The following is a 27,602-nucleotide window of genomic DNA, read 5'->3' on the forward strand; positions in this document are numbered from 1 at the left end:
GTTTTCTTCATGTTATAGCAATTACATCATCTTACACAAATGAAGAAATCACACTGAACTTTATTTCCTTCTTTTTATTTATTTCTTTTTTTGTTGTTCTCTTTTCCCTTCTTTCTTTCCCTTGATCTTTCCTCCTCTCTTCCTTCTTAGTCTTTCATGTCATCTTTTATTATTTATGGCTTTCTTTCTATTTTGCAAATATTATCTCTATGCCCCAACTATAGAGAAGACTCTATTTCAGTGCTATATACTTCCCAAAAGTTCAATATACTTTAGTGAACTAAAGAATATAGAGTCTACTCCATCCTTTCATTTTGCAATGAGATAGAAAAACACTCCTCCCTTTTACTCAAGTAAAGAGAGAATTACTTTCCATCTACAACTCTCTGAATATACTCTGCCATCTCATGGCTTCATAGCTTCTCTTTGTAGCTTCCTCTAGTCCAGTGATGGCGAACCTTTTGAGCTCGGCGTGTCAGCATTTTGAAAAACCCTAACTTAACTCTGGTGCCGTGTCACATATAGAAATTTTTTGATATTTGCAACCGTAGTAAAACAAAGACTTACATTTTTGATATTTATTTTATATGTTTAAATGCCATTTAACAAAGAAAAATCAACCAAAAAATGAGTTCGCGTGTCACCTCTGACACGCGTGTCATAGGTTTGCCATTACTGCTCTAGTCCCTTCTATAAGACAGAATTGTGTCCAAAATACGTGATCCAGCTAGCATTTATACACCCTTTTCTTTATCCACCACAGGTGACTGGTCTAGGATGACCACTTGACAGGCTATCAAGAAAATGGAAAGTGCTTGGGCTGAGACCTCCCAGAAATGTTTGTGGAAGGTGCCTAATGTGGCTGCACCCCCAGGGCCTGTTGCTCCTTCTTCTTTCTGCCTGGAGAGTGCAACATGATGCCTGAAAGTGGAAAAGCCATCAAGCCACTGAGAGAATGAAAGCCACACATTATGGGACAGGGAACCAAGGCATGAAAAGAGCATGAGTGAGCTGCTCCTGGTCCATAATGGCCCTGGACTGCCTACTTCTAGACCTCTATTGTTAGAGAGAAATACACCCTTTGTGTGAAGCTTGGCATTACTGATACACAAGTGCTTGAATCTTACTCGTAGGTGATTTTCTTCTCAGATACCCTTTTTCAAAATTTTCTTTTATCCACGTGTTTCCATAACATCTTGGCCTTTATGTGGAATCCTTTTGTTGATCCATCTATATTGTTGTTAGTCTACAAGCCTTTGGAGCTCAAGGACTGTTACTCATGAGTACTCTTCCCCAGGGATTCTGGGATGTATCCACAATAGGATAGGGGCTGAGTAAAAGTTTTGAAAATTAAATTGAATTGAGATAAGTTGAATTGAATTGAGTTGAGTTGAATTGAATGTATTCAATTCTCCCAGGCATTGGAAAAAATAATCTAATAGGGGCCATTCTTCAGTTCTCCTTAACCAACTCATTTGCTACAGTGATGTGCTGTTGCACACAACTCAACCCTGGAGAAGAACTCATTTTGCCTCAACACCATGGGATAAGCATATTTATTTTGTCAGCTCTACATCCGTTCTTTTGGTTTCTATTCCTCCTCTTCACCATATTGATTTTCCTTTGAGGGAAGCTGTTCTTCCAACTCTCAATTCCAGTTTCCACTTGCAGAAATGGGCACATGATCCAGGCCTTGCCATTGAGTATAGTCCAACCATTTGGCCAAGGTAAGAGTATGCAGCCCAAGATAAGCCAAGAACATAATTCTGGAATTTTGTTTGCTAGTTGGGAAAGAAAATGCTCTTTGTGCTGAGACTGATCATGGTAAAGACATCATAAATCTGGAAGTGCCAGGAATCCCAGTGTGGACATCACAGGTCTATGAATGAACTCCAAAGAGAAAGGGGCAGAACCTAAAGATTGAAGGGAATTGGAGGGAGAAACCAAGTCCTGTGAGTGGGAGTATTTCAGTACTTGGGTCTAGAAAATGATCTCTTAAATTAGACTGGCATTCATAAATATTAACTGTTTGTGACTTGGGGAAAATTACTTAACCATTCTCTTTCCTTGTGTATAGTATGAGGATGATTATAGCACCTCAGTTTAATCTTCACTTTGAAGTTTAAGTGAGATATCACATGTAAAAAACTTAGAACAGTGTCTGACACAGAGCATGATCAATACATATTAGCCTTTGTTAATATAGATCTTTTAATATATGGCATTTGAGTTATGTACAGCAATAAGTTCTCTTTTTTGCTTACACTGGTTTGAGCTGGGGTTCTATCACTTTCAACCAAAAGGGTCTTGTCTAAAACAATTAACATAAAGCATAAAGCCCCACAGTGTATGGGTTTATGGCAGGCCAAATTCCCTTCTGGGGACTGAGGCAGAGAAGGGGGATTGAACCAATTGACCCAAGACCATCTGGCTCTCCTTAGTTGATGTCTTATCAGTAATTTTACCTCCAACTCCTAGTTTGGAAAAGAGTTTCTTCATCACCATCCTATTTATATTCACAAATATCCTTATTCTATACTTCCTGCTAGGATGATTCCTTTTAAAAATATATAAAATACAAAAAGTGTGAAACCAAACATGAGAGATAAAATGAAATAAAATATTTCTACAATTAAAATATATTTTCTATTTCTTTTTATTTCTTAAATCTTAAGCTGGAAACTTTTTCCATACTGGTTTAGGGTAAATAATATCATAAGTAAGCAGCCTACATGCTAAATAGCATAATTTTCTTGGTGTCGATTACTGGAGGGATATGCAGGGGATTTGCATGCTTAATTCCCATTAGCACCTGTCACTGGGATTTATTATCTCAGAGTTAATTCTCCACTCACTGCAGCCAAGAAAAAGAAAGCCCTGGTACATGGATTAAAATTAAGTGGGTTTTTAAAATATTTTTCAGAGCGAGATAAATTTCATGTCTGTTCCTTAAGCACTTATAGCATTCCATCCTGAAAAATTCATAATTAAATTCATTTTTGGTAAATATTTACCCAAATCTGATTTTATTCAACAACTAGAAAAACATATTCATAATTTGAAAGTCGGTCTTGGGGGTAAAAGAAGTCTTATTAAAGGACTTAAATAAGTTTTCAAATCTAATGGCTTTCATTCTTCCACTTAATATTGAATAAGTGCTTATTGACCATCTATTATGTGCCAGGCAGTTTTCTAGGTTCTGGGGCTAAAGCAGTGAAACACCTAGGGAAAAAAAATCTCTCCCCTTGAGAAGCATACTATGATAGAGTACATACATATACATAGACACATGTTTACACATATGTCTGCATACACCTATATGTAGATGTGTTGGATGGAAAATCAAACCAGGTGAATACAATTGAGCAAGGTGAGGTGAGTGCTATTTTAGGTAGTTGATCAGAAAAGGTCTCTCTAAGCAGTGACAATTGAACCCAGATCTAAGTGAAGTGAGTTAGCAATTCTACACTCAGAAGCCTAAGCAACACTGCATTATATCTTTCATGAAGAAAATATAAAAGAAATCAAGGAAGGATGTGTCAAGGAAAGTTTTATGAGTGACCATTGATTAAAGGAAACTCAACTGCTTGGTAAAGCTGAACTATTTGCTGGCTCTTTCCCTGTCCTAGTTCTGGTGCTATCACTCTTCCCCTCCCTTTTCCACTTCATCTCTACTTACCATTCCCAGCCCCCTGGGGGCTGAGTTTCAGTGTTGAACTACTTCTCCTCTTCTCTTTTACGTTTCTTTTAAAGGATTAATTTCATGCAGTATCTGTCATTGAGCACTTCAATGCCCCAAAAAGGATTATGTGACAATTTAATTTTGTTTAACTAACTAGACTTTGAGGATTCTTTCCTATTGAGCCTTTTTTGGCATTCAATCAACCGATGTTAACTGGACACCAACTATATATTGGGCTCTATGTTAGGATCTGGGGATGAAATGATGACCAAGACAAGATCTCTGCCTTAAAAATAGTTTAATTCTAATTAGGAGAGGTAGGCATTTAAATTGTAAACAAACAAACAGCTTTTAGATAGTGTTAATGTGAAAGTGATAAATGTGGGGGTTTCTTCCTTACTACTGCTGTCCTTCTTGGAAAAACTGTAAAGACAAATATGGAATATAATTATAATCCTTTCTGGTGATGTCATCCTCAAAATAAATGACAGGTTATGAGTGGCCTAGATGCCCTGCCCACCATGGTGGTCACTAGCCATGTGGCTATTTAAATTAAAATTAATTGCATAAAATTAAAATTCCCATAGCCACATTGCTCAAGTGCTCAGTAGCCACATGTGTCAAATGACTACCATTTTGGAGAGCACAGGCATGAACATATTCATCATTGCAGCATGCAGCTGATGGGAATCTGTATCAATGGTGAGAACAGCAGCTAACAATTTTATGTGTTAGACACTTCGCAGACGTTTAACTCATGTATCTCTCACAAAACCGTATGGTAGTTATTGCTACCAGGCCTACCTTACAGATTAGGAAACTAGGGAACTTAGTTTTATTGTTCAATATCTATCAACTAGTAATAAGATATGCTAAGAATTAGCCCAGCCAGTCAGGTGCTGGAAACTACACTCTGACCAAAATATCATGATCCCTTGGTGTGGGGAAACCACAGAGAGGAAAGATATTTTAGCATAGAAATGGGAGATGGCCAGATCTGTCAATGTCTTTGCCAGGGATGACCTTTTCAGGTCTATCAGACTCATCCAAGACACCTTGTATTGAGTAGAGGTTTGGATGGAGGTTGGCAAGCAGCATTGTGGAATATTAGAATTGAAAAGAACTATGAAACCATCCAATAAAATATTGCACAGATGGAGAAACCGAGACATGCAGTTTACCTGACTTGTCCGGAATGACAGAGCGAGTTATGAGCACAGCCCAGATTAGACAGAAAGCGTCCTTCCTCGGTGTGTGTTTACACTTTGCCTCCTTGGCACCGAAGAGCTTACATTTTCCTGATACATGATTTATTATCAGCTTAAAAATGTACTCATTTGGGGAAGTGGTTTTCGTCTTCCCAGAATGTTAGCTGTGCAAGCGTGTATTAACCTTTGCAAAAAGCAATCACTTTCCTTTTGTCTAGCCTTCCTTATTCTATCCACCCATCTTACATTCTTCCTTAGCTGCCCAGCCAATTCTTCCCTGGAAAAAAAAAGGGGGGGAGGGGGCTGTTAAAAAAATTCATAGCAGTTTGATTACTTATACACACCATTAGGAGTTTGGAAAACATGTCCTAAGTTCCACCACCACTTTAAGTGGGTCCCTACAAACCCTGTGCATTGTTGCTGGGACTTTCTCCTGGCATCGGTGTCATCTCACCAAGATGCAGGCAGGTAAAGCTCTCTTCAAGTCTGAGTTTTCCTTGAGCTGTTAGTTTCTGTTCCACGACAGAGAGGTTCCAGGCGCCTAGAGCATACAGCAGTCTGAGTGGAGCGGACCATCCCCACAAGGCAGCCGGCTGGGGCACTGCAAGAGCTTCATGCCTTCTGCCCCGTCACGCAGGACTTCAGCTCCAGCCCGGCCCCGGCTTAACCAGTCTCCAGACTGGAAGTGCTAGACCGCGTCCCGGCCCCGGGAGTCTGGCTCCGGCTTCGCTGGCTCCGTGGAGAAGCTGGCAGGCGGCGGGCTGGGCTCCACAGCACACCGCCAAGTGGCTCTGGGCGCGCCGCTCCGCTCCGGGAGCCGGGGTCTGGCGCCCCGCGGGGGGCAGGCGCGCTCCCCCGCCCCGCAGCCGCCTCTTCCCGCAGGTTTCTCTTCCCGCTCCCGCGGGTACCCCGCAGCCGACCGCCACCTCCCGCCCCAGGCGTGCATCCCTGCATCCCAGCTTACATAAGGCCGGGCGCGCTCCCGCGCCGCTTACCCCCGGGTGGAGCCAGGCTGCGCCCTCCACGCCTCCTCGGCGCACGTCTCGGAGCCTCCCGCCGCCCTACGCGGGGAGGGGACCCTCCTTGGCCACTCGGCCGTGGCAGTCGGGACGTCTCCACGCGTGGCGAGAACACAGATTGGAGAGCAGAGCGCCTCACGGTGCCCAACTCTCTCTCCACTCCCTCCTCCCTCCGGTTCTCTCCGCCTCCTCCCCCCTCCCCCCTCCCTCGCCCGCTGGTGCCTGAGAGTGTGGGGCGCGGGCGAGGGGACCTGGAGAGCAGTCCGGGCTGGGCGCGCGGCGGAGCTGCGGCGGCTGCTGCTGCGGGGAGGAGCGCCGAGGTGGCCGCCTGGCGTCGCCCCGACTTCCCAAGTGGGGGCCGAGCGGCCGTTCGCCGAGCCTCCAGTCTGAAGGCACCGGGGAAGCGGGTCCTGTAAACTCCGCCTCGGCGCCCCCTCTCCACCCCCTGGCCTCTGCCCTTGGAGAAAGTGGAGTGCGGCGCGCGGTTGTCATCCTTCCCGCGGACGGCGGCGCGGTGCACGGACTCGGCTGCTGCCCGGTGGGCTTTCCGCGGTTCGCGCCGGTGCTCCCCCTGCCCACCCCGGTCGACGATGAGGGAGAGTCTGCGGGCGACAGCGGCCCGCTGCGGACTGGGACTGGGATACGTGCTGCCCATGCTGGTGCTCCCTGCCCTGGCCCTGCTCAGCGCCAGCCGCACGGGCTCGGCCGCTCAAGGTAAGGGGTTCGCCAGGCTCCCAGGCCACCTCCCTTCGTCGCTGCCTGCCTTCCCTCCTTCTTCCTCTCCTCCTCTCCGGTCCTCCCCGCTTCCTTCGTGAGCCCCCGGGTCCCTCCACGCGGCTCACTTAAGCCACTTTCAACCCGCTTTCCCAACTAGTCGGGAAGCTTTGGTCATTAGGGTTCATTCGTCTTCCGAGATGGGCACGGATGGGCCAGGGACACGCGGGGTGTGGACCTGCATCTGCCCCTGGGCGTGTGGGCTCCTGGGGCGCCCTTTGCACTTCCTGCCCCACGCGCACACGGTGTGGAACACGGTGCCCAGAGAGACGTGGAGACACGCGCGGTGTGCGCGTCCGTATGGCTGCACAGATGCGCCCGGGTGCACGGAGGCTCCCCGCGCTGTGCCACGTCTGGGGTGGCAGGGTCTTCCGTGAGTCCCGGAGCGCGCCAGGCGCGGAAGGGCACTCAGCTAAGGACATGTGTCCCTGAGGGCGGAGGACTCAGCGTTGGGCCCCCCCGGCTGCTGCTCAGGGCCCCGTGGAGACACAGCCCACCCGGCCCCGCTCCACCCAGCCCGCGGCAGGCCCGGGGGTGCGCCTCCGCACGCACAGCCTCGGCGGTTCGCTCCCGGCTGGCCGCGCAGAAACTTAGAGCCCGTGAGCTCTGGGGAAGCGGACTGGTCGCTCAAAGCAAATCCGAAAGTCCCCGGGGTCACCGGCCGCTTTATAACTCTGACATTTTCATGGAACGCGTCTGAGCTTGAAAATAAGTGCCCGGGGCCTTGGGCCAAACCGGGCTTGGGAGAAGAGCGGCGGGGAGTTGGCGGTGGGAAGGGAGGAGGGGAGGAAGGGGGGCTGATCACCTAGCTCCCTTCTTGCCCCTGGAGTTTGAATCGGGAGCGGCGGCTCCCAGCCTGCTGAGCCCAGGAAGCGGAGTGGAAGAGGGACGGGGAGGAAAGAGCCCACGCTGCCCCCTCCGCGGTTTGTCTCGTGTCACCTGGTCTCCCACCCTCCTGGCCAAGGAAAGCGCCAGCCTGGGTCCTTTTGGCTAGTTCTCTGGTGGTCGCTGGCTCTGAAGCTGCAGGTCCGCTTTTCCCCGCGGCGGGGGTGCGGTTGGGGTGGGAATGGAGGAAGCTTTTGCAGCATTGGGAGATGATTCAGGCATCCCATCGTCTCGGTTACGTCTCTTTAAACATGAGAGAGCAGAGAAGGTGCAGCGATAGCCTACACGGCTGCTCAGACACTCCGGGGGGTCCCGACAGCCATCACTCTGACCTGAGAGGGCGCTGGGGGCGAGGGCGTGGGAAGTCCAGCGCAGGGCTGAGCATAGGCCGGCGCGGTCCGGGTAGCGAGGTAAGTGATTAGCGAGGCTTTGTGAATTAGCCATAGCTACTTCTACTTCGGGAGTAAATTTTCCTGCTGCCGCCTTAAGTGGCCGCGCTCATAAATCCTTTCCTCCTTGCCAGATGCCTCCCGCCCCAGGTTCTGCCCTGGTTTTCCTGTGCATACTTCCAGAGCTCATCTGTCCATTTCAGAAAGCAATCTCCATGGAGACTCCCATGAACTTGTAGGTTTCGTGAAATTGGTTAAGAAGTTCTCAGGGCGGCAGCCAAGGGTGCTGGGGGGGAGGGGGACTCTGTTTGGAAGTTTAAGTGGGCAACCTGATGAATAGTTATGGAATCAACTGCTTGACTCCCCTTGGAATTCGCCTGCTGTTATTGGGTGCACAAAGCCTGGGGTGCGGGCTGGGAGAGGGACCGGGCAGTGAGAGAACTATTTGGAGAAAGGACAAGTTAAAGTCCCCAAGGATGCCAAACAGGAGATCTGACATCCCTGCCCAGAGCTTACTGCAGCCAAATTAAAAAAGACTGCACAGGAAAAGGGATCAATAAAGATAAACTGGAGGTTGTAAATGGATTCATATTGGAAGAAGAAAGAGAGATGAAAGTAAAAGATGCTCAGGGTAGACAACATTTGCCACTGGTGCTGTGTTTCTTCTTATAGACTAGAGGAGCCAGAGATTGAGACTCGAACCTGCTCTTCAGATCTTAAGTGGAAAAGTAAAATGTTTTCTACCGGATGTGTGTATTTCAGTACTGGTCTCCTCCATTTAGTTTACTTAGTTTTTTCAGTTCCTGGCGAATAAACTATTTGTGTTTGAATCTTGGGATCTTCGAAAGACATTATTTCACCTCTTTTATCTTTGTTATCCTCCATGTTCCCTGATACCAGCCCTTCCTGCCTTGTCTGTTAGGTATCAGAAACGTAGAAAGCGCCAAACTCTACTAGTGGCTATTATCAGCTACTATCACCATCACTCCACTCCATTCCCCTGCCTGCTTACTGTCAAAGCACGGGACGATTCCTTCCCAGAATCGGACTTTTATCATGGTCTCGTGGTCAGTTCTCCTTTTCCTTCTAATTTCTTGTCTTTTCTCCTCTTTGTGGACTACATGCTAGCGCAACACAAGATGTTGTTGCTCCCTGGAAGTATGATTTCCATGTGCTGAGGATTTCAGCATCAGAATGAACTATTTTTATGAATGACAGTACATATGCAATTATGACGAGAAAGTTACTTTAAGCATTTTACAATGTGGATGAGGTTTTTTTATTCTGTTGTTAGAGAAGTACTGGAAAATTGAAAGTTGTAGGAAATGTGTCTCTTCAGAGATAGCCAAGAAAACAACAGATGTTTAAGATGAAAAAAACATAGTGAGTGTTATTTGTGAGTGTGCTGCGTTTGGTAACTGTGCTTTAAAGAAAGACAGCAGTCACTTTAAGCAGGTCCTTGGGAGATCCTCTAGGCTTTAGGCAACAACTTTCTCCTCTCAGGCTGTGCCCTGATTGTTTCATTCAGGAATGCTGGGAACTCCTAGCTCTAGGGAATTTGTGGTGGTTCTGACTTTCAAGAATGAACGATTTTAGTAGGAAAAGTGTGCGTGTGTGTGTGTGTGTGTGTGTGCGTGTGTGTGTGTGTGTGTGTGTGTGTGTTTGAATGGTGTGCCTCAGAATTAGTGTCCTATTTCATAAGTGCATTTTATTTCTGGACTATACAGCATTGAAATTCTGCTTATCTAGCACCAACTAGTGTTTCGAGTGTTAACACCACCAAACGCAGAACAGAAAATGACTGAAGAGTCTAATCATATTAGGATAATTCTCTACTGTCATAAACTGATTTATAATATTTTTGATAAACAAGTAATATACTTCCCATAACAGAGTAAAAATTGCTTTCGTGCATATATACATGTTGGTATGGTACAATTGACATAAACACACACACACACAACCTTGAATTTCATTACAATTATACTATATATGTTCCATTTTAGGAGCAGAGTAAATTCATAAATTCACATTTGGAAGTTGCAGTAAGGAAAATTAGGCTAGCTTACCTTTGTTTAGACAAATAATGTCATGCATTCTCACTTAGGGGATGCTTAAAAGGCTTCAGAGTACAAACTTCTCAAGTATTTGCATAGAGTAGGAATCATTCGATTGTTCACATTTATTGACTCCTTGGTCTTTTGTGTTCTGGATCCTGGGGGTTCAGAATTCAACACGACAGGGTCCTCTAACATCTCCCGTTGTAGTCCTGATCAGAATCCATACTGATCTTTTTAAAGCAACCCTTTAAAAAGGACATGAACAGGAATGAGGCATGCGCTCTACTAGGCCACCCCTCTTTGCTTATTTATAATTATTGTTGAGACTTAAAAATAACTGTTCTCCAATGTGTGCTAAGTTCCCCAGTTAGTGTGAACAGAACAGCTAGGGTGTGGTCTGTGAAGCCTTAACTGTGTCTAGCACTTTTCTGATTTAGGTCATGGCTTTGCTGGAGCAGCAGAGGGAGTCACTGGCAGAAGAAACATTAACGTTACAGGCGGCAGCCACTTCGGAAAGATAAAGGGGGGAAGTGTGGGGCAGGGACTAAGACAGCACTCTTGCCCTCTGATTTTAGATTTTAGCCTACATCTTTTTCAGTCTGACTTTTGTATTTGTGGCAGTTAAAAACAAACCTGCTCACGTTTCTTCACAAATCAAAAACTTACTAGCTCATTTGGGTGGTGGTGGTATTCAAAGTAAAGTTCTTAACAAACAAGTATCGTACACTGATTATGTCCCAGGTTGTGTGCTATTTGTTAGGGATGCAGAGTTGAACGAGATAATTTTTCAGAAAGACAGATATATAAGCATATAATGGAAACTCACATTCTGAAAGGTAACAGTGGGCACAGGTGTAGTACTTTCTGGATTCAAGCATCCAATGATAGTAAACATAGGTCAGGCTAGGGGATTTTGGTGGGGGTTCTAAAATTTCTACACAAAGGAACTTGAGGGTGAGCTTGATGGGAAGGTTGCATTGCAACTACCTTAAATTAAATCTTACTTAGATTACATATATGTTTAGTCTGGTTTTGGGGAGGCACAAGCTAAAGACAGTTAGTGGTGTGTGCCCATTCTGCTATTTATCTTAGTGGTTACCACCTTCTCAAGATCCTGCCTCCACCCTGCCTCGGTGTTTGGCAATGAATGAGTTATTTAGTGTCCCTGTGCCTCAATGTCCTCTGATATAAAATGAGGATCGTGACAAGTCATATTCAGATTGAAAATGAGTTAATACATGCAAAGTATTTACAGCAATATTCTTTGTCTTCCAACCGTGTAAACCATTGGCAAAGAAATCTAGAAGTTGAAGAAATTAAAGGTGAATAATTTTGAACTCACAGTGGGATGGCTGAGCCATCTGAGGAGATGCTCCAAAGTGTATGGCTGGGAACTCCTGGGCAGGGCATGGTTCCTTGAACGGCATGTGGAAACTCTCTCCTTTCAGAGTCCCACTTCTCCCTTTCTGCTTCCTCTGCGAAAATTAACCCAATGCCAGTTCTGGAAATGTCAGGTCAAGTCCTGCCAGTTAGGTCCTGGCTACAAGCTCCATCCTTGACTTTCTTTCTTTACAATGAATTTTGAAGGGAAAAAAGACTTCCATAAATAAATAAACACTTTTATTAAAAGAAAAACACATATCAAGTCCCATGTTTTCAAATAGGGTTTGGGGAAAACAGCCCTTTACAAAATGTCAGTAGGTTTTCTTAAAAAAAATGGATACAGGTGTACAGTCTAAAGAACATAATTGAATACATGTTATAACAACACAATGAAACATATAGAAAATTAGATTGATTTGAAGGCAAAGCATATTCACCAGGCATTTTATCTATTAAGATTATATGTGCAATAGAAAGTTTTAGTACCATAGTTTAGAATAACATGAATAATCTAGATAACAGTTTTTTAAAGTTTCATATTTAATTACTTCTACTTGGTAAGTGGTTATTGCTAATTTTTCACATTTGGTGCAAATGTTTTTGCCCAACTTTTATGATAAAACAAGATATTTGTTAGTTTGTTTTTTATGTTGGGACAGATCTTTCTTCTACAGTATTTTCATTCTGCTTTTAATGTCTGACTGCCTGGTGTGCTCTTACAGAGCCTGAACTTTCTCATTCTCTCTTTTTTAAACCATAACTTCTCAAAGCTATGTATGGACTCTTCTTGAACTTCATATTTTATTTGGATTTATAATTGCTTATGTGTTTGTATAGGAAGGTACAGGAATCTGAAGCCTTGGTTATTGCCCCAGGGGCACGTAGTTCAAGGACGTTTGAAATAGAGCTCACAGAAACTCAGTACTTTATTTTATGTAATTTCATGTAATTTTATGTAACTTTTTTTGGAGTAAATTTGCCTTGAGCAATGTTGCAATTCTACTATCTCCTTTATCCTAGTTCTTAAAAAGAAATCCCAAAATTGAATAATTTATAGTTTCTCTTATTTTAAATATTTGTCAACTCCAAATTTAGAGATTTACATAAAAATTTTTATAGTAATAACTATAAGCTATCAGGATCAGAGACAGTAAGCTTTTTTTATTCTTTCTAATTGATTAGAACTCTCAGAATTTCTGCCTTTTTATGAAAACCCAAAACATTATGTTTCAAATATTTGGACTCTTTATAAACTAAATGTTGGAAAGTATTGTTTTATATTTGAGAAATTTAAAAAAGTTTTGGGTTAAAGTTTAATATGGTTTCTAATTTTGACATTCCTGCCCCTAGAAAGTTGCTCCCTTAGGATCCTATATGAGGTTTTGAAGTACACAGAAGAATGTCTCTAGATTTTGCAGTAACTTAAGACATACTTTGCTTTCTTTACGGAGTTGATAGTGTTAAAACAACTTCAACATTAATTAAATTGAAGTCATAATTTAGGAAGCAAACTATAGCTTTGAAAGTGCCAAATATGCAGATATTTGCCCTTATGTCAGTATACCTTTATTAGCCCTAAGCAGTGATTCAAAAGTGCTTGGTGTGGCAGAAGTGAAGTCTAACATCTGAAAACTCCAACCATTGGGGAATAGCCTCTTTTAATTAAATCACCAACCATATCTTCTTGCCAGTGTAGAAGGGCAACCTGAGAGTGACGGGATCCAGGTGAGACTTCATTATATTGATGTGCCTGTTAGAGTTCTTATTTTAAATATGAGGGCTCAATAGAATCATGCTAACAGATGATATTGATTAATCGAATTGAACTCCAGACTTACCAGTCTTATTTATTTAGAAATGTTGTGAGGATAGGGAGTTTTTAACCTTCATTAATCATTGTCATTTAGATCTTGTGGCTACTTTCATTTCTCAGCAATTATGAGAGCCATAAAAATGCCTTAGGTAGATGAACATGCGTTATCTCCTCTTCAAACTAAGGATGTTAAACAACAGAAACTCCCTTAGCACATTTAACAAGTTTATTGATGAATGCTAACATTTAGCAGTTTTAGTCAATGTCTTAATTGATTATTTAATCATGGCCTGCCTGAATGCAACAATAATTTATTGTCTTCTCTCTTTTTTTGTTGTTGTTCAAAAGAAAAACCTTGTATATGATCATTTTTTTTTCAATAAAAACAGATTAGTACTTGCAACCCAATTATAAGGACATGTATATCCATGAATAAAAAGGCAGATGTTTTCTTTCCAAAGAGAACTGGTGTTTTTAATAATATAACAGATAAAAGAGTAGTGTAAAGTATATATTTTTATAGAAAATTAATCATTTTAAATCAATTTATAATGTATACTCTATTAGACAATAGAAGTTTAGTGTAATATGATAGGGCATGTGGTATAATAATATTCCGTTGTAATTATAGGCATAGTGAAACACATACATGTGTAAGATTAAAGCTAAAGGGGCCATTCTATTCTCTATGAATTCACAAATTTGTTACTTATATTTAACTTGATATTTTGTGTAATTCTAATATCTTTTTGAAATTTCAAGAACCTAAAAAATCCTTTTAAGCTCTAAGTGGAAGAGTATCCTCTACCTTTTACGGGAACTAAAAGTGATGGTCAATAACAGAAGTTCTGTTGTTTTATTAAAAGTGTTTGTCAGAGACCTGTATTATCTCTAATCCATACCAAACAGAAAAACAAATTACTATCACAATAAGAACTTTGTGATTGGGAAGCTGTAGTCAATAATGGCAATTTCACTGTGAACATTATGTCTGTGTGAAATATGTTGACATTTGAATTTAGCTTTTTATAAAGGGAAAATGATATATTTTATCTCCCATTGACTAAAGAGTTTGCCAAATATACACATAATAGCCACCATTAGAAGTACACAAATTTAGCAAGTAACAATCTAAAAGTCATTCTAAATAAGACAGTAATTACATTGCCTGTCATTTTCTTTAGCAACTTTCCTTCTTTCTCCTGGATCTCCATAAGATAATGAAAGAGTATAAGCTTTCAAATGTGTTATGGACCAAACCCAAGGATACAAGGAGCCTAAGACATTGCCTTCCCAGCCACCAGTGGCCATCACCAACACAGTATGCAGCTTGGTGGAAAACAGAAGCCCATTTCAGTAACTGCTCTCAGAAGCTGAGAAAAAACAGGCATGCTCAAATGATTTATTTGTGCTATCTGGAAGAGAAACCTGAAATCAGTATTTCATAATAATATTATTCAACGGGCCCTCTGACTTGAAACTTTTATCTAAATAGAGTGTTCATCTGCACCTATTTCAATTAACAGAGCAAAAGACAGTATATAAAAGGCATCTATTTGAAGAAAGTTACATTTGGATTATACTTGGACCTATTTGGGCAGGATGTGCTTGTTTGAGAAATCTAGACTTAAATCAGAGGTATGCTGATACATAGTAACTTAGAGTATATTCCTCTGGAATATATAATTAATCCTTCAGTTGTCATAATAGAATGCATTGCCAGTTTCTGAGCTGCTGTTAAACATTGTCATTAATAACAATACCAACACTGCATCTTAACTCTCACCCTTACATCAGAGATCCAGTCCCATTCTTTGTCCAGGGAAAGATTTTAAGTGGAGTTTTATCTGTTATTGTACACTTTAAAAAATGTTGGCAATATCTTTCTCTTATATACTAATCTATTTATTTTTGTTGATATTTACACACACATACATATATCTATATAGAATTAAAAGACCACAGTGAAGAAAGTTATGATTTACTTACTATAACATGATGAAAAAATAAAAGGATGACTAGGAAAAGTTTTAATGATAGGCATGTTTCCAGAGTGATGGGGTAACTAGTTTATTGGATTTATTAGAAATGATGATCATATGTAAGAGACACATGGCATTTTTTATTGAATTAAATAACGGTGGAATTATTTCCTAGGAGGGTATTTCCAGGCAGAGTCTTAATGAAATGAAGAGTTACAAGGAGTAGACAAGTATAGTTCAATAATTCCTATGAGTATATATATATATATATATATATATATACTTGCACAAATGGTGCATGTCTGTGTAACCATTTTTATTTTAAAAATGAGAGCTCATTTTCATATAAAATTGGCAATATACTTAAAAAACACACACACAAAACAGAACCTTTCAAGAAATGAAAACCAAACATGTTTACTTATAAAACGCATTCATAAAGGTAGTCATTGAGTAGGAAATCAGATTTCATCAATGGATGGAGACTGAAAATCACATCCGACTTTCCTGCAAGAAGTGCCCGGTGCACTAGCAGTTGCTAAGTCCTTCATGTCCTGTGCAGGGGCGATGCCTCTGCCTCCTTGGTGCAGTGGCTTATCTGATAGAAACAAGTTTTCTCCTCTCCTCCAAGGACGGAGAGGGGCTCTCCCTTTCCCTGCGCTATTACAGACCCCTGGGGGACTTCTGCTGTTTTCCTACAGAATGGACTAAATTTGTTGACCGCAGGAGAAAGTCAATTTGCACACATGCGCAGGTAAAATCCTTCAGCGGCGAGCAGGACTCCCTCTCAGGGAGATCCCAAGAGAGAGATGACTTCCCTGGTGTGTACCCTGCGGGAGGCGACCTCCTCTGTGGGCTGAGAAGGAGAGACCCCTGTTGTTCTTTCCTGAATTCTGTGATAGTTTGTTTCAACTTACTAATCAAGTGGAGTTACCTTCCCAGGCTAGGGGACATTTGGTTTCCTTGGACTCCCTCTAAGGCTGGATAGGTGCCTCCATTACATGTATTGAAAGCTTTATTTAATTGAGCAAAAATGAAGTTAGTTGAGGGGGAAAGAGGTTGTTACTGTTGAAAGAATATACAGAACTTCACTCGAGACAGATGGATAATGTGCGTCCTTGTTTAATTTAATATTGTATTGGAGCGCAAGGTAATGTCTAAATATTTACAAGTCACATCCATGTGTAACTATATATTAATAATTACCATGTGTCTACATTACTTGGCATTTCTGAACTAGGATTTTAAAAGATGCAAATAAATCCTAAGGTGCAGTAAAAATTGTTTTGTATATTCTTTTGCGTTCCCTACATTCATGGATGACACTGGGATTTCATAGCAAAATGAGTACTACTCTGCAAAGCACAGCAGAGTAAATAAGAATGCCTCACCAAGTCTTGTGATCACAAGTCTAAATGCTAATGAGGGAGGTTGCCTGTTAAATGCTGAATGCAAGGTTAAAAGGAGGGTCTTCGAGATAACAGCAGATTCCAGAGTCCTTGAGTTTGTTTTCCATTCAGTGACAGTCACTAAATTAGGGAAAGGAATGTTCAAACAACACACTTGAGGAAAAGTGATTTTTGTAGAAAGGAGCCATTTCTGCTAAGAGCCAGTCACTGCACGTAACCCCACTGACATTAAAAGTCCATTAGCTAAGCCCAGTTTAAATAGCAGCTGATGCAGTGTCAGCTAAATGTACGTAGGAATTTTTTTGCTATAATTCAGTAATAGCAGTTCTATAATTTCTTCTAAAACTACATACATTAAGTGAAACAAATGTCATCTGATAGTAGTGGCAGGGCTGCTACTAAACAGGCAGAGATTGGTGATGAAACAAAAGAAACAGTCTATATAACAAGGAGATAATGAGTGGTCATGATGGTTTTAAAAGGGAGCCTTTGAGAAAAATCATATGGAGAAGCTTAAGCTGGTGTTCAGAGAGAGCTGTTTTCATAGGGACACATACTCGTGTGCACGACTTTGAGATGTTCACTTAAAGTGAACAGATTCTTTACTATTTGCCTCAGTGTTTACCTTTTCAGTGCATTTTGAAACAGCAGGAAGTCCCTTCCTTAGGCACTGCTATGTATGTAAGTAGTTGTGTGTAAAGGGTGGGAGACACAAGCTTTTGAGAAAAGTGAAAACAGAGGTACAATTCCATGTGTTCCCATTTTTAAGGTGATAACCACAGTGGTATTTTTTGAAAGTATAAGGATGTATTAGTACTGCCTGCAATGATACCAAAGGTGGAAATGTCCACCATTCCCCTCATTTTTTATCTTTTGACTATCCTTTACTTTCCTTTTTTTAAAAAACAAACAAAATGTTTTTATTGATTCCAGATTGGAAGAGTAAGGGAGAGAGAGATAGAAACATCACTGGTGAGAGAGAATCATTGATTGTCTGACTCCTGCACGCCCCCTGCTGGGGATCGAGCCTGCAACCCAGGCATGTGCTGCTGTTGACCAGAACCGAACCTGGGACCCTTCAGTCCATAAGCCGACGCTCTATCTACTGAGCCAAACCAGTAGGGCTTTAATTTCCATTTTAATCATCTGAAAGACAAAAACTTTTACTGCCAATATATGTTAGAATCCAAGAATCATTTTTTTGTCTTTTTAAATTTCATTTTTCCATCATGATTTATCCCCTCTGCTGTGGAAGTTGAACAAGAATTCTTTAATAAGTCACCTTGAAGAATTCCCTACGACAGTGTTCTGTAACTCTGAGACCATTGTGGAGACAAAGTGAGGGTTGCTCGGGAATCTAATGTGTGAGATGAGAACAGGGCAGTAATTAATAAGCGGCTGCCATGCTCACCCCACTGTAAAGTATTATGAGAACCTCCCTGTCCAGCCCCCAGCCCTCATTATCAGACCATTAGTGAAAGCCTGTGCAGGCAGCAATGGGGAGTCCCGCTTAAGCTTATGACCCCAATCACTCGGGCATAAGCTTTGTGTACATTTTCACAATGGTCACTTGAATTCTCATCACACTTTCTAGTTCTCAGAATTATTCATCATTTCTAACCTGAGTACTATTTATAAGTCTGAGACATCACATCATTTATTTATTTACTTGTTTATTTATTTATATTTTAAAATTTAGTCAGTTTTTCTTTATTATGTTAAAAACCACCTCACATAACCATGTATTGCTTAAAAGGAGGAAAAATGAAAATTAAAAGAAGAAAAGGACTACTATTTAATCATAATGGGGTGGCAAAAGCTTCCCTTTTATGTTCACAGATTTTCATACCAGTGTTTCTTAATAAGATCAAGAAGTACTCTTTGGTGTTGTTAACTGTTTTAATTCAATTCAGGCCACTGTGAAGGTTTGTTTGGAATGAATTGGAAACTTAGATGGACAGAGTTTATGCAATTACATTTCTAACCAAAATCCCGTTTACTAATGTATTATATGAGGAACTTGATGAATAATCTCATCTTTAATATGTAACTCGAACATTAATAACAGATGGAAATATGTCTCAGTTCAGCCAGTGGACTTTGATTTTTAATTCTAAACCAACTTTTTTTTTTCAGATTAAAACATCTGTTAAAAGTGACTATTTTCCATATGTTTTCTCTTTTCTATTGCATAAAACTTAATTCTATTGCAAGATGAAAAAAGAATGTCATTGTATTTTGCCCCACAATAAATTAGTACACATCTATGAACTAGTATGATTAAATTGAATTATGTTGAAAATAACAAGATGATGCTAGACTGATTGAAATAGGACAATTATCACATTAGAGTTTGGAATAGGTTTTAGAAAAATTTATCCTGCAATATTAACATACTGTTACTTTCTTGGATAACTTTACAAGTGTATCTCTCTCTATTTTTTTAATGAAGAATTATATTTAAAAAAAATTCAAGTTAATACAATATATAGTGTAGTTTGGCTACCCTTGCTGGGCCGGGAGGGGCAGCTTAGCTGGGGCGGAGTCAGACACTAAGGAGGGTACTGCTTTCATCCCCATGGCTGGACCCCAAAGACACTGGCCAGGGTAAGGTTGGTGGCCCATTGAGTGTACTTTGTTGACTAGAAGTTGGGGTGTCCTAAGCAGGGAATGGGAGGAGGATGCGGCGGGGAAGCCGAGGAAGGGGGGGTGGTGAAGGTCTGGCCGGGACTGGGCCCTGGGCTGGGGGTTAACACCCCCTGAACAGAAGCTTTAATATCAAAGTGTGCTCAGGTGGGGCTGGAAGCAGGTCCCAGAGAGGAAAGGGGAAGGTTTAAAAGAGAAACCAGTGAACATGGGGGGCGGGGGGGGTAATAATAGGGAAGGAGGGCGGGAGGCAGGTTTCAGGCTCACAAGGGAAAGGTGAATGGGGGGGAGGGTGGGAGGAGTAAGAAGGAGACAGACACGGGGAATGAAGGGAGAGAAGGGAGGAGGGAGGGAGGGAGGGAGAGGGGCCGTGGAAGGTTCAAAGAGAGGGAGGGAAAGAAAGCAGGAGAGACAAGGATGCTAAAATGGGGTGAGGCCAGGAAAATAGTTAAATAAAAAGAAGAAACAGAATGTGAGAGTGAGGGGAGTTTAAAGGAGGAGTTAGTAAGAAAATTAAGTACAGGGTGATTTTTTAAAAATATAGTCAGACATCCCCTGAGGGCTTCCAGACTGTGAAAGGGCTCAGGCTTGGCTGAGGCCTTCGGTTCACGAATTTTGTGCACCATACCTCTAGTATTTAATAATATCCATTTCATAGTGGGATTATCATGACTTTAGAATAGTGCATGGTGTTAGGTTTCTTTTACTTTTTTAGAGAGAAGAAGGGGTGGGAAGAGAGAGTGAGAGGGAAAGAGAGAGAAACACTGATTTATTGTTCCACTTATTTATGCATTCATTGGTCTGTTGTATTTGCCTTGATCAAGGATCAAATCAGAAAATTTGCCATAACTGGATGATGCACTAACCAACTGAGCTATCCTGCAAGGACCTCTCATTTTTTATTTTTGGAAGTTTAACATTTCCCTTTTCTTGGCTGTTATGGAAGTAAAAATATATTAGATGTATGTATATATGCAGATCTGATCATTTTTTTCTGTGCCAGATTTTGAATCTAGAATATATTCTGTTAAAAGTAGTACCTAATAAATGTCAATGGAAAAATCAGTTTATACTTTTTCCACTATACTTTGGCTATACTCGCAAAGACAAATATAAGTTAAAAGAATAAAAAAAATTAGCAAATTATTTACTTTTTGTTAATGTTAAATTCTTTCTAGAGGAATAGAGACAAACTTCTTGACTTATATCAGAAATTTTAACACATTAAGCATTTACTGATCCTAGGATAGACACAAAATTTATTAAACTGCTATTTCTAAGCAAGACCAGCATTGTTACATGTATAAGGGCCATATTATAATGTACGCAAAAAGGGAAATTAGAGACCAAACTGTTAAATATATGTGTTGTGACTGATGTGTACTGCATTTAATAAAGTATTTTTCTAATGGATTAGTTTATGAACAAACTGTGCTGGACTCTCTAGCTTTGCATAGGCTCACAAGTATTATTTAGGATATATAAAAATGAAAAGGGGAAAATATTCAGAGATCATAGTTCTGCTTGAAAAATGTTTTTCAACTTGTATTTATAAAAGGAAAGTGTATCGTTGCTTAAATAACAACTTTATTTTGAAATAAAAAACAATAACAGGCATAGAAAATGCTTTTAGCTGCAGACAATATTCAGTGTTATAAAGTTCAGTTCACTGTGACATCACATAATCAATCCTTTTTGTCCTTTTGTTCTTTAAAATGTTTCATTGTAAATGGAAAAATTAGACAAAACATAACTTGTTCTCTCAAAATGTGTCAACATAATAGAAGAACATAACCCCAAACATTTGTAACCCAAAATAATACAATAGATACTTATTTATGTAATTACTACATTTATTACATTCTTTAGCCAACAGAATGTAATAGATGCAGTAACTAAATAAACAAGGATAACTCACTCACCACACAAAAATAATACCCAGGCAGGAAACACTTTTAATTGGCCCATTGAACACTGACTCCTTTGTAATTTTCTTTGTCTAAGAAGCAAGTGTAAGACTCTTTAAGTGTTTAACTCTAGCCCTCCTCCCCCAGCTCCCCAAGTGCAGCCCTGTAGGAAACATCCCACTCTTTAAAGGCAAAATTAATAAGAACTCTGGAATCAGCAGTGTGGTTTAGTCCCTCCATCATTATAAAACCTCTTATCTTTATAGGATCTTAGTCTGTTTAAAGAACCCAACAGAAGCAACTTAGAATCATTTTAATGATTGATTAAAATGCTTATTTGGGGTTTTATGCTGTGTAGAACATTTGGTTTGTAGTAGTTTTCTTTGAAGATTTCCAAAGGGGAAAAAAACCACAACCGCTAAAAAGATGAGACTATTTATAACCCCTTCTTCTAGGCTATACCTGAATTTTTTTCTTGTTTTTGTTTTAATAAAGATAAACTTCTTAAGAGTTCATTTTTTCTGGACATTGAACTGTCTTACACAGTTCTGTTGTCTGATTACTGAGGTTTTTGTGTGTTTTTCACTGACACGAACAATATTTATTTGTGCCAGAATGAATGTTCATTGCTTATTATTTTCTTAAGGAGGGAGGGGAGCAATTTTAGAAAGCCAAGTAGTTCAAACAAACAAAAATTAGATTATTTCATAGTCTCACATAATTATGTTTGCAACATTTAAACATATTCAACCCTTTAATGACGTTCTCTTAGAAAAGATGACATGTATTACTTAAATATGTTTCAAATATGTCCATTTCTCCCAAATGGATCTCTGAAGAAGGTTCTTCCTGCTTCCTGCCTGGCCCCACTCTCCGTCCTCCACAGGAGAGGATCCGCCAGGAAAACGCTAAGGGATGACATCAGTAGAGCTGTTTTGCTTAAAATCCTTTGATGTCTCTCTCTGTTGCATCGAGAATCAGATCTAACTTTGTTAACTTGGCTTTCTGAGTTAACAGCCAACTTGGCTGACAGTGATATTTGTTCTTAGGCCTCTAATTCCATTCCTCGGTTCGTTGTAGTTATAGTCTCCTCAGTCCGGCACCTCCACCAGATCTTACACAGGTTGCTCCAGTGCAGCCTTAGGCGGGGACGTGCTTCAGGGTTTTGGCCAGTTGTGAGCGAGTGAGCATGGCGGCCTACCCCTTCGCTGTGAACAAGTGTTCCTTCCTCACATTCCATCCCTTCCTTCTGGCTGCCTTCCCTTCCATCTTGTCTTTATGATCTAGTTTACACCTTCATTCCTTCATAAGGCTACCTTTGCCATGCAGTGGTGATACTCTTTTCTCTTCTCTCTGTCCCCAGCTAGCATGTCGGTATGAGGAGGGCAGGAACCATGTTCACCGTAGTATCTCTAGAACAGTACGTGACAAGCTGCTTGACACACACAGTCAGCATGTAATGTAGATCTTTTGAATGATGTTGGATGAATGCATATTGTGTTCATGCATGAATAACATATCTTCCAGGGACTTGGGACTTGTCATGGCGGTGGTGGAGTTAGTGAGAACTTTCCAGGTTCTCTTCTTCATCCTTTTTTGAGAGCTACTGGACAGAGTGAGCTGAATAGGAAGTTGTAAGTGGACCATGAAGAAATCCTCAGGAATGAACGTTCACCATCTCTTAGATTCTGCCTAAAAGGCCGATCACCTTCCCTGTCCTTCAGAAATCCACTTCAGATTGTCTACCCTGTAATTTGGGGTTTTTAAGTAATGAAGAACTGGCATTCTTTTGCAGTTGAAGAAGATGAAGCTCAGACAATTGATGGGTAAGCAATATGAGCACAGTTGGACTCTAACTAGTTTGGTCAAGTTGCCTAAACACAGAATCAAGAGTTTAAAGGGTCTCCAAGTCAAACCAGTACCCGCTGACAGTCCTCAGAGAACCTTTCCCATTTTCAGGTGTAGAATTCTAGCATGTAATAGTGCTAAAATAAATGGAGTTTCTACTGGTGGATGAAATTTTGTTTTATATAGATTATTATTACATCCAAAATTGCTCTGCAGAGTATTTCTTCTTATTTCTCTCCACTATAAACAAGCCTCTGGCAGGGTATGTGTCTTAGTCTATTCAGGCTGTTAGAACAAAATATCACAGACTAGGTAACTTAAAAACAACATACATTTATTTCTCATAGTTCTGGAGGCTGGGAGTCAGAAAGCAAGGCACCAGCATGGTCATGTGGGTAAGAGCCCACTTCCTGGTACATAGACAACCCCTTCTCTCTGTGGTAGGGGCAAGGGATCTCTATGGGACCTCTTTTACAAGAACACTAATCCCATTCATCAAGGCTCCACCCTAATGATCAAAACTCTCCCAAGGTCCCATCTAATACCATCATATTTGGGCATTAGGATTTCAACATATGAATTTTGGGACACAAACATTTTCACCTTTTTCTAAAAGAAATAAAATATCATCAAAATACAAGATCTACTTTAAGAATACACTTAGCTAAGTTGTTCTCAATATAAGATTGGGGGCAGAAGTTTGTGATGGTGGGGACAGAGTAACCCGGAGTCAAGAACAATACATCCATTTGGAGCACATGTTAAACTCAGTTGTTTCCCTATAATTGACCATTGTCTGAAATATTATTTTTGCTAAGACCACAGCCTATGTTATCTTCGGGCAGGATATTTTGTTTTTTAGTCTAGGAAATAGCATAGTGAAATATGTCATTACAAAGCATTATTGAATCAGATATTTTCATCGGTACTTTTAAGGTGACCAAAATAAATTATGGATTATGCTACACTGCCAGCAAAGAGGAAATTATAACAAGTAACTGCATCTTTTTTGTCAGTAAACACAGACCCAACTTGCCCTGAATAATTACCACCGAGAGCTATGCGGTGGTCTTTATCTGGTAGTTGTTTGTAATCATGCAGCCTCAATCTTGCCTTGACATAAAGCAGAGGAAGTGGTTAGGAGACAGACCTGTAATTATGGGCAGCAGGTGCCCATAATGGAATGCCAGAGAGATGTTTAAAGGGGCAAATATTACTTCAGGAAAGACTTTGAGACTGTCAACATAGAGCAAAAAACATCAAAATAAAAACTGGCTTGAGAGCAGTATTAAAAGAATACTTCTTTGTAAACAGAAGTAAATGTAATAAATTCCTTTTATGCACATGAACCACATTCTCCACATGCCTAAACATTATCAAGAAATGAAGTCTGAAACAAGACGCAACTCCATTTTTAGAAAAAAAGGTGACTTAGCAACATTAAATAATTTCTAGTTGTTAAAAGGTGTATTTATTGTGTAACCAACAGCTTTGCTCTCTATTTTAATGAGTATCACATGAACAAATTGAATGAATGGAAAAATTAGTTTATTTCCTAAAATGAATTTTCATGTCTTCAAAGGACACCAAATCATTGATTTCATTACCGCATATGACCAAAAGTTTTGATTTCAATTATATGTTAGTATTCTCCGTTATAACTTTTAAGTTGAAGAAGGCAAACAAAACAAATTCTGTATTTAATGGAATCCAAAACTTTAATACACATTTTAAATTTTACTAATTTACTGCATATTAATTTATTAGGTATTTGTTCATTGTTGCATAAAATTTCACCCTTCAGTGATACCATTTTTCAATTTTCACCTTTTTCTAAAAGAAACAAAATATCATCTTTTCTAAGTGATAGGAAAAATAATAATGATCCATACAGTAAAGTGTTTACAATAAAAACCTCTAATCAAGTTATAAAAGAAATGTTAAACATGGATTTACAAAATACAAGGTCTACTTTAAGAATACACTTAGCTAAGTTGTTTTGATAGTGCACTATTATTTTAATACTAGAGGCTTGGTGCACAAATTCGTGCACAGTTGGGGTCCTGCAGCTGCCTCAATCAGGGCTTCTGGCCAGCTTGGGGGAAGAGACACAGGAGGTTGCCCAGCCAGCCTCATCCCCGATTGGGGTGATGAACTCCTTTACCTTTTTCTTGTCTGTGAAGCTTTTCATCTGGCCTTCAATTCTAAATGAGCTTTGCTGGGTAGAGAAGGGCGTGGCAAGAAATATTCAAAGTGATGAAAAGCAAGGAACTGCAGCCAGGGTGACCTTCCTTTTGAAAGGACATGTCTGCTGGGGCCTCGGGTTCGGTCTCGGTGAAACCCAGGTCAGTCTTTGCATTGGGCGAGTGGAATCGCTAAGGCCTATTTGAGAGTTGCCAAGTCTGGGAGCCTGATCTCAGAACAGTGAAAAACACATTTCTGAAGGGATGGTATAGATTTTCTCTCATCAAAAAGCCCACACGTGTCTGTGCTACACCTGCAGGGTTGCTTTAACACTGAAGCCTCCATCCGCAAGCCCACCCGCCTCCAGGAGGTGGCGGGAGGTTGAAAGTGGCCGCTTAGATGAGGCCCGTGCCCGGCAACCTGGCAAGTGTCAGCAGTTTGGCCACCTGAGCCCTGGGCGTGGGGAGATGGGCTCTGACATCACCACCAGCACCACGAAGGATTTGGTGGCATCAGCAGCGGCTTCAGAGCTTGTTGCTATTTTGTTTTATTTTTATCTCCATTTCCCTTTAAACCGCTCCAGGTTGCATTTGTTCGAGAGAGCAGCAGCCTTTGCAGCCTCCTCGGCGGAGAGCACGCCTTCAATCTGGGTTCGCACGCAGCCAGAGTCCTGTTTAGAAACACATGTGGGTCTTGCATTATGTGCACTATTACCGATGAAGAGGGTTTTAGATTCTGGCATGTAAATATGTTTCCTGCTTATCCAAGGGGGCAGGAGGCCGAGCTCAGCCACAGGCGCAGCCACAGCCACACCCACAGTTCTTCACTCACTCACAGGCCTCTGTCCAAGGGTGGCAATGCAGGTGCTTGGCACACGGAGGGGGCTGGGAAGCAGGGTCGGGCAGCAAACACAGAAAGAACACAGCCATCCGCGGCCCTGCTTTTCCCTGGCCTTCTGTCTCAGTCCTGACCTTCTTGCTCTGGGTCTGTAGCATCTGGAGGTGGATTCAGGCGTCTGCGGGACATGATGGTGATCACACGGTGTTCTCCGTGTGGATGGTCAGCACAGGGTGTTCCTGAATCAGGTTTCCTTCCGCATTGCGGTGGGGGAGGGGGAACAGCATGAAGGTGCAAACACAACCTGTGCGGACTCCTTGCTGAGCGCCTTCTGTATACCTTCTGTATACCTGGCAGTGTGTGCTCCCTGTGTCCAAGACCAGCAGGTGGTGGTGGGGTGATCAGGGGCGGGGTGGCTAGGTGTGGGGCAGTGGGAGGTTGCTGGGGGGGGGGGGGTGTGAGGTGCTGATCGGGCAGATCAAGGTGGTTGGCTGCTGCAGTGCGAATCATAGCCACTGGTCGTTCTTGTCATTCTGGTCGTGTAACGGTCACTGGGCTTTTATATATATAGATTTTTCTTTCACCTTAATGTATACACCAAAGGCTGGGGTTTACCCTAACTTACCGGAAATGCTATTATATGAGGCATAGACAGACTAAAGAAAATCAACAAAACAAAAATGTAATTGCCTGGGTAGTCTTTTACATTTTAAAATGGTTAATTTTCTTTTTCTTTTTTTCCCAAGTAAGCATACACTTTGGCTGTTTTTATGTTGTGGGATGAATGAACCTCATGAACTGGAATACCTTCTAATGGAGAGAGGAGTTGCACTGAATCTGTATGACCCCATTCATTCTCAGATGTGCTTAGCACGTATTTTGGGGAATATTTGTTTTCCTGCCTAATTCTAACCATATATTTATTACTATGAAAACAAGTGGAGAAGTCAGTCATCCACCGCTCTTGCCAGAAATGCCTTTAGCTCCCACAGTAGTTGTATGTCAAGATCTTGCCCTACTCAAAGGAAGACGCAAGATTTATTCTGGAAATTTACCAAGACAGACCAGCCCTCAAAAATGCTAAGGAAAAGATCTCTGTAGATAAATTAAAATAAACTTAAGTCAAGCTTGGCACATTATGCTTAAGACAGCTCCATCTATAAATACATATGTAAGTTGTTGAGGATCTCAGTCTTTCTTCAAAGTGGACACCAAATATGGAAGAGAGATTCAAGAATTATCCAAAAAACACATGGGTAAGAAGAGGTGGGGATAATATCTTTATTATTTGTAATTTATCAGCACGTTTTGACATTGGACACTTGGGATTCTTTTGCTTCAGATTGTCAAGCAAATTAAACCAAGCCTCGAGTAAGGCCGGTGTTTATGCAGGTGAACAAAGCACCCAGGTAGCTGCGTGCATTCTCACTAGCGAAATTGAAAATTTACATGGAGGAGAGAGGTGTGGTCAGAATTGGTAGCTGTGAAAGTTAGAGTATTTCTAATCATTTTAATATGTAGTATATTCTCTCAAACCACAGTTCGGTTTAACTTTCGCGATGGAGAAAGTAATTCG

General features: G+C 41.2%; 1 protein-coding gene across 2 annotated transcripts in view; it reads left to right on the top strand.

Annotated features, from left to right (window-relative positions):
- The first annotated feature begins 6,327 nt into the window (after nucleotides 1–6,327).
- UNC5C (unc-5 netrin receptor C) overlaps nucleotides 6,328–27,602 on the top strand; it is a 372,291-nt gene continuing 351,016 nt past the window's right edge. For both annotated transcript variants that reach the window (XM_070392470.1, XM_070392479.1), the window contains exon 1: nucleotides 6,328–6,623. In XM_070392470.1, the coding sequence (XP_070248571.1) occupies nucleotides 6,500–6,623 (124 nt within the window). In that variant the 5' untranslated portion in view covers nucleotides 6,328–6,499. The remainder of the gene's footprint in view (nucleotides 6,624–27,602) is intronic.

This window comes from Myotis yumanensis, unplaced genomic scaffold (assembly GCF_028538775.1).
Source record: "Myotis yumanensis isolate MYYU_CA2020_CCGP unplaced genomic scaffold, mMyoYum1.0.hap1 SCAF_1, whole genome shotgun sequence".
Lineage (NCBI taxonomy): Eukaryota > Metazoa > Chordata > Mammalia > Chiroptera > Vespertilionidae > Myotis > Myotis yumanensis.